General features: G+C 42.3%; 1 protein-coding gene across 1 annotated transcript in view; it reads left to right on the top strand.

Moving 5' to 3' along the window:
* fchsd2 (FCH and double SH3 domains 2) overlaps nucleotides 1-17,899 on the top strand; it is a 96,083-nt gene that overhangs the window by 36,244 nt on the left and 41,940 nt on the right. Inside the window, exons 9-12 of the mRNA XM_080889750.1 lie at nucleotides 4,238-4,360; nucleotides 5,265-5,360; nucleotides 12,788-12,904; nucleotides 16,510-16,614. Of these exons, the coding sequence (XP_080745876.1) occupies nucleotides 4,238-4,360; nucleotides 5,265-5,360; nucleotides 12,788-12,904; nucleotides 16,510-16,614 (441 nt within the window). The remainder of the gene's footprint in view (nucleotides 1-4,237; nucleotides 4,361-5,264; nucleotides 5,361-12,787; nucleotides 12,905-16,509; nucleotides 16,615-17,899) is intronic.

Below are 17,899 nucleotides of genomic sequence, written 5' to 3'. Positions count from 1 at the left end.
ATTTTGCTTTACTAGATCAAGTACTGACTTAAGAGCCTCCCTTGGATAATATCCGGAGGGATTTTTTTTTTTTTTTTTGGACGAGAATGAGGAAGCATTTTTCTGTTTTCAGAATATAAATTGGGGAGCTTTGAATCTAAGTTCTGTTTTGGGAAAATGTGTTCCTTTCATGAGTCCACAAAGTCAGACTCCCATTCACTGTCAGTGAAATAGCTGGTAGGGAAATATCACACACGAAAAAGTGTTGATTTCACAGTTTTGAGTCTTCAAAGAAAGTCGCAGCGTTGTGCGGATTTACGATTTGAAAGGGGCTTATGTGAAGAAAAGTGAGCCATGCTAATGTCAACTTAAACCAAATCATCGGTGGGCAGGAAATTATCATTTTCAGCTGATGGAATATCAAAAAAGACATTCTTTTGTCTTTGATCTTTTATTTTAAACTGCTAAGATGATTGAATACAAAAGGTGGTTAAGCCCAGTCTTAATCAGACACAATAATATCTTGCTGAGCTGTTTCAGTTGTGATACTGCTTTAATTATGATCTGTATGAAAATACACAAACAAAAATCCCAGTCTGTAATTCACTTACAGCCTAGCTACTCTGTTGTACAAACATGGGCTAACATGCTCACAGATACAACACATAAAGTAAAAGTCTCGAAACATCATATGTTTCCTTATATTTTGCCTCCAAAGAGCCAGAATTTCTTGGAATTTTTAAAGTGTTCTCGAGCAATAGTTCTCCAGGATGTCTGAAGGTCTTTTTCAAGTTTCTCTGGCTGCTTTTTCACAAATTTTCAGTCCATTACTTTTACTTGACCATTTTCATGAAACATTCAAGCACAAAACAGAACCTAACTCAAGGGATGAAAAGAAACCAATTTTTACATTTTTTAAGCAATTTGTTACTAGTAGTATGTCACAAAACATCATTTGTTCCAGTTTCTTGTGTTGAATCTATTAAAAATGCCAAAGATAACACAGACACGTTAGAGCATTTTTGCTCTAACAAGTGATTTCCAGAGAACTATTAGATGAAAACTTGGCATATCTCAGCATGGTGTGTCAAAACTGCCTATAGCAGATGAACAGTATCTGAAAGTTATTTCTTAAAGAAATGTGAAAAATCCAAACCCAGGACCTGAGAGATGCATCTGACACTTCAATTGGTCTATTCTCTACTGTTCACTAAAGCCTCAAAAGAAGTGTCTCAGTAGAAAGGGTGGCTGTCAACAAACATTGTTAAGGAAGGGAGAAAAAGATGTGCCAAATTTCACAACAACTGGACTGAGAATCAGTAGTCCAGAGTGGAAAATGCACGACAAGTGAGTGTCTACAGCCATCGGTAAAACTGTCATGGTTTGAAGCTGCATTTCAGCCAGTGGTGTTGGGTGTCTTGTTAAAATTTGTGGAATTATAAACATAGAAAAGCATAATGAGATTTTAACCCACTGTGCAGTACTATCTGGAAAGCGTCTGATTGACAATTGCTTAATTCTTCAGCATGAAAAATCCTCAGGCGTGACTGATTATGGTAGTTCTGTTATAGACACACATGTTGGTCTGTTTTACATCTGCAGCTTTATTGCTCTTGTTTTTCTCATTTGTCTGACCATCAGTTAAATGGTATGTACTCAGGATTTCAATAATATTAAATAAAATTTAAGTTTTTTTTCTTCTGTTTCTTGGCTTTTGACTCCTTGTTTATTTCTTCTCCCATCTTCTTTTCTGTCTTCTCTCCTCACTCTCGCATGCTCTGCCTTAGGCGTGCATGAGCATCTATACTACGAGGCCATTCTGAATAATAGATCCTTAGCTTCTTGTGACAGAAGGACAGGACTGCAGGGAAATATGCACATACACAAATATGCGCATGAAAACACACACAGAGAATGAGGGACATTGCTAGAAGGAAGCAAGCTGTCTGTCCTCCCTCTCCTTCCTGTGCTGATTCATTTGTGGTGTTTACCTGAAAATATCAGCACTTGTGAATGTATGAGTTCTCTCTGCAGTTCAAGGAAGGCGTGAAATCTTTTCCATGAATGCATTCCTGTATGCTTTTGGGGCCTTTTCATCTCCATGTTCAACAGATATTGTAGTTATCCCATGAAATGTTTGAGATTAAATGAGTTATAGTGGTAAGAATCGGCTTCCTTCCTTCCTAGGTCATCTGAGAAAAGAAAATGATTAAGTGTGAAATAGATGACTGAAGGATAATAGAATAGTTTCTCTGGGGATGATAGGTGAGGAGACTTGTAATTGATAGCCTTGTTTAGATCAAATCTTCCCTTCATAAATACTGACTGTACTGAGAGTTGTAGTGAGGCTGCGGTAATAACTTAAATCTTATAGGTGAGCCGTCCTTGTCAATGCGACAGCGTTAGTGAAAGGGCAGAGGAAGAACCGACTGCTCAACGTCTCCCTCTGCTGTCAGCAGTATATGCTGTTATTAATGTCGGTCTTTAAAGTTGCCGGCTAGACATTGACACACACAACCACACACCCTCACACTTGCACCTCTGCTGCCCCGTCTGCTCCCCTGTGCTGCCCTTATTGTTCCAACTGATGCAGTCATTCAACCCAAACGCAGACACACACACATAAACACACATCCACTGACCATGGTATAGGGACGGACGGGGCTTTTTCTGGAAACTGACTCACTTCATTTCAACACTACCGTAAATGGATGAAAAAAGGAGGGGAGGAAGAGAAGAAAGGGGGAGGAGGAAATGACCAGAATGATGAGGGAACATTTAGAGAGAAGTCAGCCAGCAACCCACCCTTAATGACATAATGTCCTTGTCAATATCCCATTGTTTTTGAGGCTGTGTTGTGTGTGAATGCTGTGGGTTGTGGGTTTTATGTTGTTTTTTTAAATGTGTTTGTCTGTATAAGAAGGAGACAGACGTAGGTGTTAGCTGGAGGCTGCAGACTTGGCCTAAATGATCCGCTGGTTAGAATAGTGTGTGCACGTTTCTGAGACTTTGGCCAGAGGAGTGCGTGTATGTGTGTGTCTCTGAGCATTTGATCACTGATGTCTGTGTGTGTGTGTGCCTTCTCTGTGTTTTGTTGAATTGGAATCTGAACCCCTTCACCTTCCTCTGCAGCTGTGAGAACACCATCCAAAGAACACACTCACATACTCACTCACACACACACTCGTGTCCCATAAACACATTTTTTTCAGTAAGTCTCTCTTTTTTGCTCTCACCCACTAATACCTTTTATACCTTTTCAAAATGCTCTCCCTTCCCCTCTTCTTCCTCTCCTCCTCCCCTCCGTTAGCCCCGCTCTCTGTCTGTTTGGCAGCGTTGCCTACAGCTTGGCAGCAGTATCCCGGCTGCCCATAGAAAGGCTGTTCACTTGGACTGCATACTTCATTAAAATGTCTTTACATCCGTGCATCAGAAATGCTAATGTTAACAGTTGTTAAATAAAAACATCTGCGTGGTTTTGGGCCTTCTTGTGACTTCGTTCCCTCCCTCTCACCTCTTTATATTTTCCCACCATCTTTCTCTTCACTTTTTCACCTCTTCCTTTTTTAGTTTAGTGTTTTTCATAAAATCCTTTTTAATGGCCCATGGAAACATGCCATATACTGCATTTAAAGTTATAATATACAGTACGCCATGGGAGGCGGCGATGCGAGTGAGGCGTGTTTGTTTGTAACAGAAGTGGGCTTTGCTATGCTGGACTCTATTTCTGTTCAATTTGACTGTATGTCCTGTATGTATTTTGCATGTTTTGGGGTGTGTTCTAGTGAAATTTATCATAAAATAAAGCTTGAAATTACCTTCCACACAAGACGTTTCCGTTGATTTAGTCCTGCTACACAGTAGCTTATGCAATAACAGAAACAATCATTAACAGAGGAAATTGTCCCACCCAACAAATGCAACAAAAATAACACAAAAGCAAGGGAGCTGTCAATCAGTTATAGTGTAATCTATGGACTATGGACCTCAAATATGATTTTTTAAACATAGACGTGCATCAGTAGATTATGTAACAAAATCACAGTACATTTATGGCTATCTAAACACAAGATTTAATTTGAGTTTACGACAAACTAGCAACGCTTATTCACATTCTGTTCTTTTTGTCTATTTCTTAGTGTCTCCTCCTGATTCCCTTGTCCTCTCTGCTTTATTATTAAGGATTGTGGAATTACATTGAATTCATCCATGCTTCAGTGTAACCCCTGGTTCCTGTCTTTCTCTGTCTGTCTTCTAGGCCTTGGACGGCAGAATCTATGAGCACGTCAAAGACTACCTGGTGGCACTTTGTCGCACTGAGCTTGAGGCCTCCCAGGCTACACACAACACGTATCAGTTCCTTTTGGACAAATCCACCAGGGTGAGTCAGACAATACAAAAATATGCTTTTTGAATCTGTGGTAAGACATTTCTATGGAACCCACTGAAAGTGTTTTGGCATTCAGCAGTCTTTTTCTTTCTGTTATTTTCTTTCTTTAATTTCTTTGTGTCTGTCTGCAGTTTAGTGGTTTGCACAGCCACCTCACAAGCAGATCTTCAGTTCTGTTGCAGAAGTAGGCACGAATCATTTTGGGGTTGTGTCAGGAAGGAAATCTGGTGTAAAAATCTGTCAAATCAAAGATAGAGCTACCTTCTGTTGTGACCCTGTGTGAATAAGGGAGCAGCTGTGTGTACCTTTTGTGTGGCATGATGAGGTTTCTATTCTACTTTAACTGTGCAAGAAAGACACAACACAGTGACTGTTTTTGATTAACGCAGCATGTAGTCACAGGCAAATTGTGAAATGTTAACTTCAGGACCCGAACGCATTATCAGGGGTTATTTTGCATGTTGCCATTTTACTGAATGTCACTGTATTTCAGGATTGTTTGCTCACCACATCACTTCTAGCTGCTTCCTGTGTGGGACAGTTTCTCACTGGTTTCGGGTCTCATCCTAAACTACACTCACACTAGCTTTGGTTTGAATGTTATGTCTTCAGAAACTCGACTTAACTTCTGAACCATATCCCTCTTGGACCGAAAAATTAATCCCTCTAAAGTCAAAATATGAACCCACAAATGTATGCATGAATATGAAACACTCACCCACTGTGGACTTCAGATGCGGCAGTGGGAAAAAAAATTGTCGTTTGCATCCTCGAAGGGAGCAGAAGCCTCTTCACACATGAAGTTCAACAGACTCTTGTATTGTCGGGTTTACACAGCACCAAACTTGCATGCAAAATGTACTGGATTAAAGATCTCCTTCTCTCTTTCTTTCAGATAATGCAGGAGTACAACCAGCAGTTGTTCATGCAAGAGAATCCGGTGTTTCACAAAGCGCACGACTTCCAGTTCCAGCCCAGTGAATGTGACACGGTGAGACTCGCACAACTACACACAGATCTCCTGGATTAATACTCATGTATCACTAGTACTTAGATTGTTTGTACATAAACCTGTTCACAGCAGGACTGTCACTCCACTTCACTTGCTGACTCACACACACACATACATACACACATACGCACAAACTCCCACACACAGACAGCAGCCAGCCATGTGGGCTTTCCTTTCATCCTGTGTTTTCTGTCCTCTCTAATATCTTATGTGTATAAAATGTTGCTTAAATCCTTAAGTTGAGTGATGAAACAGAATTCATTTACCGCAGTTCTGATTTAGAGAGTCACATTAAAACATCTGGGCCTGAGAGACCTGCCAAGTTAAAAATCCGTGAGCCAAAGCTGTGATCGCCCTTTTTTCTCTTGAGATATCTTTGGGCCTTTTGTTCCCAGACTTTGGGGATTTCTTTATGTTAACAGTTTCAGATGGAGTTGCCCAGTTAACTAATGTCTGCTGACAACGTGAAAGATGCATGAATCGGCTCTGTGTTCAGATGTTGCGTGTCCGTTGGGAGCGTATCTTTCTAGCCTGGGATTTTTTTTTGTCATTTCCGCAAGCTAATCTAATCATTTAAATTCAATTGGTTGCTGAATGCTACAAATATTTTAAATTGTTGTCAAGTGATCACGGTCTGTGTGATCGGAATGGAGCAGTGGGAATCATGCTGTCTCCTCTCTTCTCCTCTTCAGGGACTTGTTAAGTCTTTCTGGCTAAAAAAAGAAATTGCTCTCACTGGACACTGTTTCTAATACCTTTCTAGAGTAGTATCCTTCTCTCCTGTGTCTGAGTCATATTGTGCACTCTCCTTTCTCTACATTTCTCTTTCTCTCTCTGGGTTCTGCCAGTTCTGATCTTTTGCCTTGTTTCAAGTGTTCTAACAGTTTTCTCTGTAACAATGTTCTCTTCCTTCTTTGTGTCTTCCTGTTCCTGTTCAAGCTTTGCTAACAGTTTTTCCCTAAACTTTTTTTCCACTAATCGCTCCTTGTGTTTGTCTGTCTGTGTGCTTGCACTGCTGCTCTTTGGGTGTGTGGTCTGCGGATGCCTGGATGTCTATTTGTGTGTGTGTGTGTGTGTGTGTGCCAGACTCTGAGCTCGGTGCAGCAGTTGGTGGACATTGAACCGTCGCCGGTCAGTGCCATGAGAATGACCCTGGCACAGGTAGTCTTAACTGTTGTCAGCATTCCTATCATATTTCTCAGACCATGGCTTATCTGCTTCATTCATACATTCTGTTTATACTGACTGCATCATTTACTGTAAGAAGCTTTCAGTCGGCCATGAGCCAAACAAAGCGTAATAATGCAGTTTAACTTAACACCTCAGGCTGTGATTGATGTTTCAGCATGGCTCTGGAAAAATCTGAAACCTCATACACTCACAGGCTACTTTATTAGTTATACCTTGCTAGTACTGGATAATCAATCTCCTGTTTCACCACATCAAGTGCTCTATTGGATTGCAATCTGGTGACTGTGGAGTCCATTTGAGTACAGAGAACTCACCAGTTCTGTTCAAGAAACAAGTTTGATATTATTTGAGCTTTGTGACATGGTGCGTTATCCTACTGGAAGCAACAATACACAGTTAGGCTGAGGAATTCAAACAATGATCAGCTGGTACTGAGTGTGCCAAGAAAATATTGCCCACACTAACAGTTCATATAAGACAGAATGGATCCATGCTGTCATGTTGTTTACACCAAATTCTGCAATCTGACTGTTGCAGCAGAAATCACGAGCATACCAAGTTTTTCCAGACTTCTATTGTCCAATTTTGGTGAGTCTGAGCCTCAGTTTTCTGTTTATAACGAGCAGGAGTGGCACCTGTTATGGCCTTCTGCTGGTGCAGCTCATCTGCTTTGAGGTTCATACGTGAGTTAAAGCAGTCTAGCCATTCTCCTCTGACCTCTGGCATCAAAAGGCATTTTCTCCCAGAGAACCGCAGCTCACTGGATATTTTCTCTTTTTTGGACAATTCTCTGTAAACCTTAGAGATGGTGGTGTGGGAAAATCCCAGCAGATCAGCAGTTTCTGAAACACTCAGACGAGCCAGTCAGGGACCAACAACCACGCTATGCTCAAATCAGCTTCAGCCGGTCATTTTGACTATGTCTTCATGGCTACATGACTTAGCTGTTGCCATGTGATTGGTTAATTAGATATTTTTGTTAATAAACAGTTAAATAGGTGTACCTAATAAAGTGGCTGGTGAGTGTGTGTTCATAGGCACCCAACAGAGAAACCTTTTTAACCCACAAAAAAGACTTTGCCCTCACTGGTAGCAATCTTTCAATTTAAGTTATATTCCCTAGATTTCTAGCGCATGCTCGGAATGACCTGTTATAGTGAGAAAAAAAAGACAGAAAAATACTTGATTTTTCATAGTTATGCAGACTATTTACGAATGTTGTCACTATGGATCTCCTTGCCTGTGATTATGATGCTTTTGATGATACTTTACATTATAATTTTCTTTAAAAACAACTGTAGTGTCAGTGAGCTGACACTTTTTCGACTCAGTGACATGACAAATCAATGTTAACACACATTAAATTAAACTTTGCTGAACTAGACGCCCAAGTATGACATGCTCTGTTTGGCAGGGACTTCTTCTGTGATCTAACTCTGATTGACAGGCAGACAGTTAGTCAGCTAGAATAACCTTTATATTCCAAGTATCTTGGAGAGCAGTGTGGGCCCATCCCTCTTTTAAACAGAAATTGTGCTCTAACCAGTTGGAGCACCAAGACTTCATACAGCATGGCGGTGAGGGTGAGCAAAGTATTATTGTGTGTTGGGAATAACTGAGAAAAGCAGCTGAGGATGGGCTCAAATCTGACAGCACACTATGTAGTGATAAAACCCAGAGCTCTTTTGTTATTACTGGAAAAGAGTCATGTCTTGTTAATAGTCATTAACACATCATTGTGCTTTATAAATGATCTGTTTTTATATGGCTCTCAGCTTTGTGGCTTAGGGAGGAGGTTGTTGATTTTGGCCTACAGCAGTCAGCACTTTAACCACAGACAATAAAACAATAGCGTATGGTTTGTTTGTTTTTTAGGTTCGATTTTCTCTTTTTACTGAAATACAGCGGAGGTTAAAGAACTTTCACTGCCTGACTTTTTATGGCCATCTGTCACCGTAACAAGACCGTGAGACACTCTGGGATAACCACACAAGTGGCTGCAGATAGGATTATGACATCATCCACATAGTTGGCGTGAGAACTAAAAATAAACATGACAAATATGTGGGAGTTTCTGAATTACATGTTAAGATTTTATCTGCTCAATGCGACTTTGCTTTTGTGCACCAATAGAATAATCAAACCAGAGAATAGAGCAGCAGCTGATGAAATTTTCTTATTTCATATCTAAAAAGGCCACAGTTCACCTGATTGTTACAACTATTCCACCTGACATAAACCTCACAACGACAGCTGACTACACTGAGGCGGTTCAGCCATTACAGGTCTATTTAAAGAAGTTCTTTATGTTTCCTGCATTTTCTAGTTGCTTCATCATAATCAAGCAATGAAGGCACACTTGCTCGATAGCTGAATACCTTTGGTGGCTTTGGCTTCTCATGACCATTGTCATGACTCATCTGATGCCGTAACCTTATGTCATCTTTTAAAATATCACCATACTGTCATCAACATCCTGAAAGCTGATGTGTCATAGTTTAGTGTAATTTTCCTTTACAAATTTGTTATGGGTTCAAGATGTAATCACTGGAAATTGAATGTGTCCTGATTTCCATTCAAAATCATGCTACGTATATCTTACATGATGATTATTGAATTCTTTGTGTCTGCATGTGTAAGATAAGCCCATAAAACATAAAATATGAAATAATACTAAAGCTAACACTGCATTAAATTTACATGTTGTGAATGTAGACATCATATTGTGGTTTACAAGCAACTCTGTAGTTGTACACATACATTTTCTCTGTGCTATTTTAGGAGAACTCAATTCATTCTTTCGCTTTATAACACACATAAAAAAGCATAATCATAGGCAGGTATTTGCTGCAGTCTGAATGCACCGCTGCTGCTCTAATGCAAGTTGTGTAGAAACACTGGAGTCCTAGGCACCCAGTTCTTTAAAACTCCATTAAAACACTTCACATAGAAATACTGCTGCCTTGGCTAATTTGTGATACATGTGCTGTTCAGCATGATGAATTTTATTAGTTAAGACAGCGATATGTTTCTAAAAACTGTAGAACAAGAGCAAGAGCCCTATTCAGAGAAAAACCTGTGCAAATGCATTAAATCATAAGTCCTAGACCCTTTCTGACATTTTTTTTCTTATAATAATATGTGTCTAAGACAAGAAATGTGTTCAGAATGAGTGAATAACCTGCAAGAAGACTGTATCTAAATGTGTCTGCCTCTTTAAGTCTGAAAAAGGTTTAGATTTTGATGATGACACCATTTTCCCTTATATGTCAGGTCAGTTGTTTATAGTTGTGCCTATTATGGCACCTACAGTCATTGCTAATGTTGTTATTTTCCAATTTATTAAATGATTTAATAAAATAATATTTCACCTTTGTCCATAAAGACATTTAGAGTGCAGGTTGATTGATCTGTTTGGGTGTAACGAGATAATCAGTGTGCAACAGGAAGATACAAAAGTGATGCAGAAAGTCACATGACTCACATGAGCACTAGAATTTATTTGCAGTATGAACAGTCATGTGAAAGGGAGTGGATCTTTTTTTATTTCAAAGATTTTATGTATTATGACATCATAATAAATAATCTGATCCTTACCAGGTTCTAAAATTATTTAAATACAATACCTCAGATGAGTACTCGCCCTCATTCATCAGCTTGTAGATCCACCTTTTTCAGCAATAACTTGAAGTAGTCATTTTCTGCATGCCATTTATCAGTCTCTCCTGTCACTGTGGAGGAACTTTGCAGGTATTTGCACATATCTCTTTCATCATTGTCCTGTTGTATGGCCCCATTTCAGCCAAATGTAGTAAGCTACTAGACAGATGGGCTCAGATTTGACTCTAGAGCACTTTGGTATACAGAGGAATTCATTATCGACTAAGTGCCCAGGACCTGTGGCTACAACACAAGCCCAAATCTTCACTCCTTCACCACCGTGGTGGACAGTGGGTATGAGGTTTGTGCTGTTATGCTGTGTTTGGTTTCATGCTTGGTGTGCATTATGGCCAAACATCACCACTTTGGTCTTCGTCCCAGAAGTCTTGTGGGTTGTTCAGATGCAGCTTTACAAACCCAAGCTGTGCTAACATGTTGTTTTTAGAGAGAAGAGACGTTTTCCTGGCAACCCTTCCAAAGTTATATTTGTTCACTTTTATTATTGTACTGTCATGAACTTTAACATTTAACATGCTAACTGAGGCCTGTAGTATCTGAGATGTAGCTCTTAGGGATTTTTTGCAGTTACTTTGAGCATTGCACGGTCCGACCTCAGTGGGAATTTGCTAGGACATTCTAGCTGATTGAACTATCTTGAATCTTTTCCAGTTGTGAATAATCCTTTTCTCTGTATAATGATGGAATTGAAATTGTTAAAAAGTGACCATATACATGTTCTCAAAGAGATGGGGAGCAAGAATTGCTTCTTGAGGATCATTGCTGATGTTTTCCTCCTTGGCATCGTGTTACGCACACCGACAGAGTGACAAAACTTCTGCTCTTATAGATGTGCTTACATTTGCTAATGATCGGATAATAATCTGCATTTAATTAGGAACTCCTGGCTGTTACTTAACCTCGTAACTCCTGTGGAAGCAGTAGGGGTGTACTTAGGTTTTCCACACTATTTCTACGTTTTCGGTTTAGCTTTGTCTTTCGAGATGTTTTGTGTTTCATCTGAGCTTGTATTTAAGACCTGGTAAGGATCAGATTTTTTTTTTTTACTGTCCACATAACTGTAGATGCTGGCAGACTATCTGAAATTCAAATTTAAGGAAATTGAGATGCAGGTTCGTGACATGTCATATTCGAGCCACTGTTCTAATCGAGTTTCCTGCCCTCTCCCTTAACTTGCTGCAATTCTCCTGTGCCTGAATGTAATTAAGCTGTAAATCTCCCATGTAATACACTTGGTTTCACACCTATACTTAGCCAGATTTATGCCCTATTGTTACAGAATCAGCACATAATTAATAGAGATGATGTGCATGAAAAGGTATAATTATAATATTGTGTACTTTAGCTGAGGCTAACAGACTTTTATTATCAGATTATGGGAACTCAAACCTCTCAGGTCTGTGCAAACACAGCACTGACGACGAATGTCTATACATGGAAGTCTTTGCAAGATATTTTGCATTGATTTCGATCTGAGTTATCACGAGGGAAGCTGGAGTGGGTCATTGTTAAATTACTAGAAAGTATCCTTTTTGTTTTTCAGCCCCTGCTATGATGCATTTATAATAGATAGAAATGAAAAGATCAAATCTGAGTCATATTTGTAAACAAGTAACCAAAAACAGTCTTTTTTTCAGGGTTTCTTTGGACCATGGCAGACAGCTGTATAATTTGATTACTGAGTCATGTTTTTTGGACCACAATAGCAAATAATTATGATTAAACTGAAAAATCTGGCTTTAAAAATGCAAATATGTTTCTATGAAATCAGCATCAATTGTTTAGAGAAGACTGAATCAAATTAAATGATGTTTTTGTTTTCTTTATTAAAATATTAAGAAATATTTCATCCAACATAGTTAATCTGGATATTGTGGGTGTGTTATTATCAGAATTTGATAGAGTGGCCAAAGAACCTCCCAGCTGTCACCAGATTTTCATTCACATACTGCTAAATGATGCATGATGGGCAGAAGTATGCAACATGACCTTTTCCCAGCGAATCCCCGCCCACTTCAAAGCAGTGACAAAGAACAGAAAGAGAGAAAAAAAAAAAAATAGAAATCTTTCATGTGAAATAAGAAAAGCTCTTTGTTAAGCGCATGAGCTCCGGATTCACTTTGGCTGCATGGTTATAATTGATGTCATATGTTTAATTGGAAGGCCATGCAGATTCCTTGACTGACCCTGCGTGTTTTCTGTAGTATATATTTTTAAAAAAAAGCAACAAAATAAAGTCACATGCAAAAAGTGCTGTCAACACGCACCTCCTCTTCTCTCAATTTGTAGTACACAGAAAAAACACACACATGGTGTTTCACATGTGGTTTTAATAGCAGCTTTTTGTTTCATAAGGTAACAGAGCATCGCAACACACACTGTATTAATTACTTGCTATGGAAACAATGTTGCTTTCTTTAGCTTAATTAACAGCCTCTGCGTATTGCACACCTTGAGCTGTTGTTTTTGACACTGTATTTTTGTGTGTTTGCCTGCTGCTGTGGCGTGTCTCTGTGCGGCTGTGTGTGGGATATTAGAGTCGTCAGCTGGAGTCGGAGTCGGGGACGACAGAGGAGCACAGTCTGAACAAGGAGGCCAGGAAATGGGCAACCAGGGTGGCCAGAGAGCACAAGAATATCATTCACTACAAGCGAGTAAGAGGGACACACACACACACACACACACACACACACACATACAGACACGCTCACAAACATTTGTTGCACGTTTTAGAAATGCAACATGTGTCACGGCGAGTGAGGTGAGCCGTGTGGAGGCAATGAAGGAGGATCCAAACGCAGGCAGTCGTGAAGGTGGTTTATTGAGCATGAAAGTAAATACAAACGGCAAAGGGAGCTATGACTAACTAGACTGGGAACAAACTACAGAACACGAACATGAGCAGAAACACTTAGCGGTTGACAGCAGGGAAACACACAGATGACGCAGGGTGGAATACACAGACGGACCAGCAACTACAATGACGGCAGACATGACTTAAATACACGGAGAATCACAGGGGAATTACACACAGGTGGCGGACACAGCTGGGAATGATCAACAAGACGAGACAAAGGTAAAACTGAACACACTCACATGAGACGCAGACCATCACAATAAAACAGGAACAAGAAACCATCACACTAAGACACAAACTCGACAGAGAGACAGACAGACAATGGCACATGGAGCTAGACAAATACTAAGCAGACACAACCGAAGAACAAATCCTAAACACCACAGAAACATGAAACTCAAATAATAAACATCATCAACACTACAAGAGAACAAGAAAACAATCCCTGATGCAAACTAAAACATAATAAAACTCAAACTACTGGGTCCAACGGACCCAGAACCGTGACAGTACCCCCCCCTCTAAGGGCTGGCTCCCGACAGCCCCAAACAAAAAAGCACAAAGCACCAAGCCAGGGTGGGCGGAGGGGGTCCAGGAAGGAGGGTCCGAAACAAAAACAAGGAGCACAAGAGACCAGAATAAACCAAAAACAGGCCAACACAAAACAAGACCATTCACGAGTCCACAGTAAAGTCCGGGGCCGACAACACAAGAGCCGAAACAGTTCAGGGGGCCGACCCTGCACACAGCAACGGCGGCGACAGGCAAACAGTTCTGGAGGCCGACCGTGCGTGCAGCAACGGCGGCGAGGAAGCAGGTCCGGGGGCCGACCGTGCGGACGGCAACGGCGGCGCGAATGCAGTTCTGGAGGCCGACCACGTGGAAGGCAGTGGCGGCCACCGAGCAGGTCCGGAGGACGGCCGCGATGCCAGCGGCGGCGACGAACACCTTCCGGAGGCCGTCCCCGAAGGCCATGATGCCATCTCAGAGGCCCGGAAAACGGCCGGCAGAGGCGAGGCGGAACGGGTCGAGCTGGCACCGAGGCAACCACAGGACCAGACGAGGCAGGACCAGACGAGGCAGGACCAGACGAGGCAGGACCAGACGAGGACGAAGCGGAGGCAGGACCAGACGAAGACGATGAAGACACGGAGGCAGGACCAGACGAAGACGATGAAGACACGGAGGCAGGACCAGACGAAGACGATGAAGACGGCAGCGGGACGGCTGCGGAAGGTGATGTGGAGATGTGCTGGCTGGGTCCTCCAGGACCACCAGCAGATGTGAGGATGTGCTGGGTGGGCTCCACGGGCCCTCCAGCAGACGAGGCTTGAGGCTGGCTGGGTTCTCCTAAACCCCCAGCAGACGACACTTGAGGCTGGCTGGGTTCTCCTAAACCCCCAGCAGACGACACTTGAGGCTGGCTGGGTTCTCCTAAACCCCCAGCAGACGACACTTGAGGCTGGCCGGGCTCCTCAGGCCCTCCAGCCGACGAGGCAGGATGCTGGCTGGGTTCACCTGAACCCCCAGCTAACATGACTTGAGACTGGACGGGCTCCTCAGGCCCTCCAGGGAAAGCAGTCTCTAAAGCAGCAGGTACGGAGACCTCTGCCAGTGTGGACACTGGCTGGGACTGAGCAGCACCGTGGCTAGACTCAGGCAGCAACAGTGGGATACAGTCCTCAGAGGGCTGGAAGTGTTCCCCAATACACTCAGCAGAGGACTGAGGCGGACGGGTGAACTCACTTGAGCTCTCAGGGGGTGCTGAGAGCCGAGACTGTTCAGGTGAGTTCTCCGGTGAGGCTGCTGGTGCTGGTGTCTTGACCTCTAGGGGTCCAGAGTTGGCTGGTGACTGACACCCAGCCTCTGGGGAGGCCCTAGAGGGAGCAACTGCCTCTGAGATGGCCAGCTTAAATGAACCAGCAAAAGTTTGTGTGGAGTGTGTTCCCTGCTTGTAATGAGGCTGTGAGGATAAAGGCTGGGTAAATGAGTGGACAGGCTGCTGAACTGGTGGCAACTGAGCTACAGGTAGCAAAGTAGTAACAGGTGGTGGAGTGGCTGGCTGAACTGATAAGGCTGATGACTCTTTTGCCAACTGAGCTATTGACTGGGCTATGGACTGTAACATGGTGTCTACTGGGTCTGACTGTGACGGAGGTGATGAGTGAGTGGCTGACTGAGTTAGCGACTGCTGGGCAGCTAACCGAGCTACCAGCTGAGCAGCTGACTCAACGAACACAGCCCCGGTATAAACAGTCATATGAACTGGTGAAACAGAGAGCGTCTTTTCCACTCACCACAGCCGGCAGTTCTGAAGTCCTATTCTCCAGCTGTGGGGCGACGCGCCGACGGCGCGATCGTCGCTTCCTCCCGGGCAAAACCTCCGGCGGGCCGGGCAAAACCTCCGGCGTCCGGCTGGGTTGGGAAGCGATAGCGGCTGGTGGGTGTAGGTGAAGTTCGTGAAGGATGAAGTCTTGCGCGAGTGGGTGTAGTGAGTCCAATAGCCAGGGATAATCCGTGAGCAGCTGTTGCAGTCTGGCTTCCAGAACGTGGAGGAATGCTTCTCCCTCATGCTCTAGCCACAGGTTGATTATTTGTGAAGTGGAGTTCGTGATGAGGTCCCGAAGCTCCGTGGGTGGGGTGAATGCCGCTGGATCCATATCTGGCTGGTCCGTACTGTCACGGCGAGTGAGGTGAGCCGTGTGGAGGCAATGAAGGAGGATCCAAACGCAGGCAGTCGTGAAGGTGTGAAGGTGGTTTATTGAGCATGAAAGTAAATACAAACGGCAAAGGGAGCTATGACTAACTAGACTGGGAACAAACTAACTACAGAACACGAACCTGAACATGAGCAGAAACACTTAGCGGTTGACAGCAGGGAAACACACAGATGACGCAGGGTGGAATACACAGACGGACCAGCAACTACAATGACGGCAGACATGACTTAAATACACGGAGAATCACAGGGGAATTACACACAGGTGGCGGACACAGCTGGGAATGATCAACAAGACGAGACAAAGGTAAAACTGAACACACTCACATGAGACGCAGACCATCACAATAAAACAGGAACAAGAAACCATCACACTAAGACACAAACTCGACAGAGAGACAGACAGACAATGGCACATGGAGCTAGACAAATACTAAGCAGACACAACCGAAGAACAAATCCTAAACACCACAGAAACATGAAACTCAAATAATAAACATCATCAACACTACAAGAGAACAAGAAAACAATCCCTGATGCAAACTAAAACATAATAAAACTCAAACTACTGGGTCCAACGGACACAGAACCGTGACAACATGTGAATCTTAATCAGGTTAATTTTAAAGTGCACGCACATTCCTGTTCTAATCACGCTCTCTGTTTGTGTGTGTTGTTGTCAGTCTCTGGAGGAGTGTGAGAGCCACGGCTTGCCTCCCACAGAGCAGGGAAGATTAGATCTGGAGATGAAGATCGAAGACACCAAAGAAAACATGCGCAAAGCCGAGGTGTGTGACTCAGATCGTCAACGTTTACTGCTGTCTCAGGGTCTGTGTTTAAATATAACCCTGTGCGTATGGTGTTTGCACTTTGTTCCCATCTTCATGTAGCTCTCTTTCCCAGTGCTTTATTTTCATCTCGTAGTCTAAAGGCACGCAAGGTCAGGTGAAGTGAAAACACCAAAATGTGGGTGAATGTAGCGTGTCAGTTGTTCTATCCTGTCAAAACCTGGGCGCCGCATGGAGCTACAAGGATACAGAGAACAGATGAATAGATGATCCTTTTCCAACAAATGTTCAGAACACAAACTTTGGAAATACAGCGTGAATTTATTTGAGTACTTATTATGGAGCGGCCTGTCACAGAACGTTTTGCAGTATGTGCACTAATGCTGACACATAAAGGAACGAACAGGAAAAAAACGTTTCCAAGAGAGTCTGCCTTGGATAGCAACATGAGATTTATTTTTATAGAAGTAAGAAAAAAGAGAAGGAAAAAATCTGTGATGCGATATTGATATCAAAAATAAGCAGATGTTATTTTCTGTGTTATTACTGTTGTGTACGGGAAGCTTATTTTTCATTGTTTTAATAGGTCTCTAATGAATGGCTAATGTTTGTTGTTCTGAAACACCATGAAATCTGTGGTACACATTTACATAGAAGTACTTAATGTTGCATATCGTTGTAAACGAGTTGAAGTGCTGCCCACTCTTTGGGCCGATGTATTTTGAATTGAATGAAGAGTGAAATTGGCCGTATGCTCTCACTCTGCACACCCTCTTTGACGTAGCAGGGTATATTTTAACAAGCATGGCCCACGAGTTATCGTCACACTTTTGCCAACATAAGATGTGACAGATCATTTATGTTATTCACCTACACAAATCTGAAAAAACTAATTAATTACATCCTTGATGTATGTCATAGCTTACAGTTACATTTCTCTTAATATCCCACTGTTACTACATGCAGGTATAACGCATTGTAGGTTAAAAACAGCTGTAATGTTTTAGATTATTTTATTATATTATAATGAAAATGTTGATACAAGGTCAGATGATCACATATTTTTATTGTTTCTTTGACCACTTTCTCCTCAGGCTTTCAATCCACATGTACCTCTTTCTGTTTCCATCCTCCCACTCTTTTCCCTCTACACACCCTAGCCAGATACTTATTGATTGCGCATCGATTCCCACAGATTGAACCTGTCAACACTCAATGAGATCACTGCACCGTGCGCTATCCTTCTCAGCCTAATCCTCTCTGTTCGCTCCCAGAAGTCTATATT

Source organism: Rhamphochromis sp. 'chilingali', assembly GCF_963969265.1.
Source record: "Rhamphochromis sp. 'chilingali' genome assembly, chromosome: 8".
In the NCBI taxonomy this organism is placed as follows: Eukaryota; Metazoa; Chordata; class Actinopteri; order Cichliformes; family Cichlidae; genus Rhamphochromis; species Rhamphochromis sp. 'chilingali'.
Note: the sequence above shows the minus strand (reverse complement) of the source record. Positions and strands in the feature narration are given on the sequence as shown.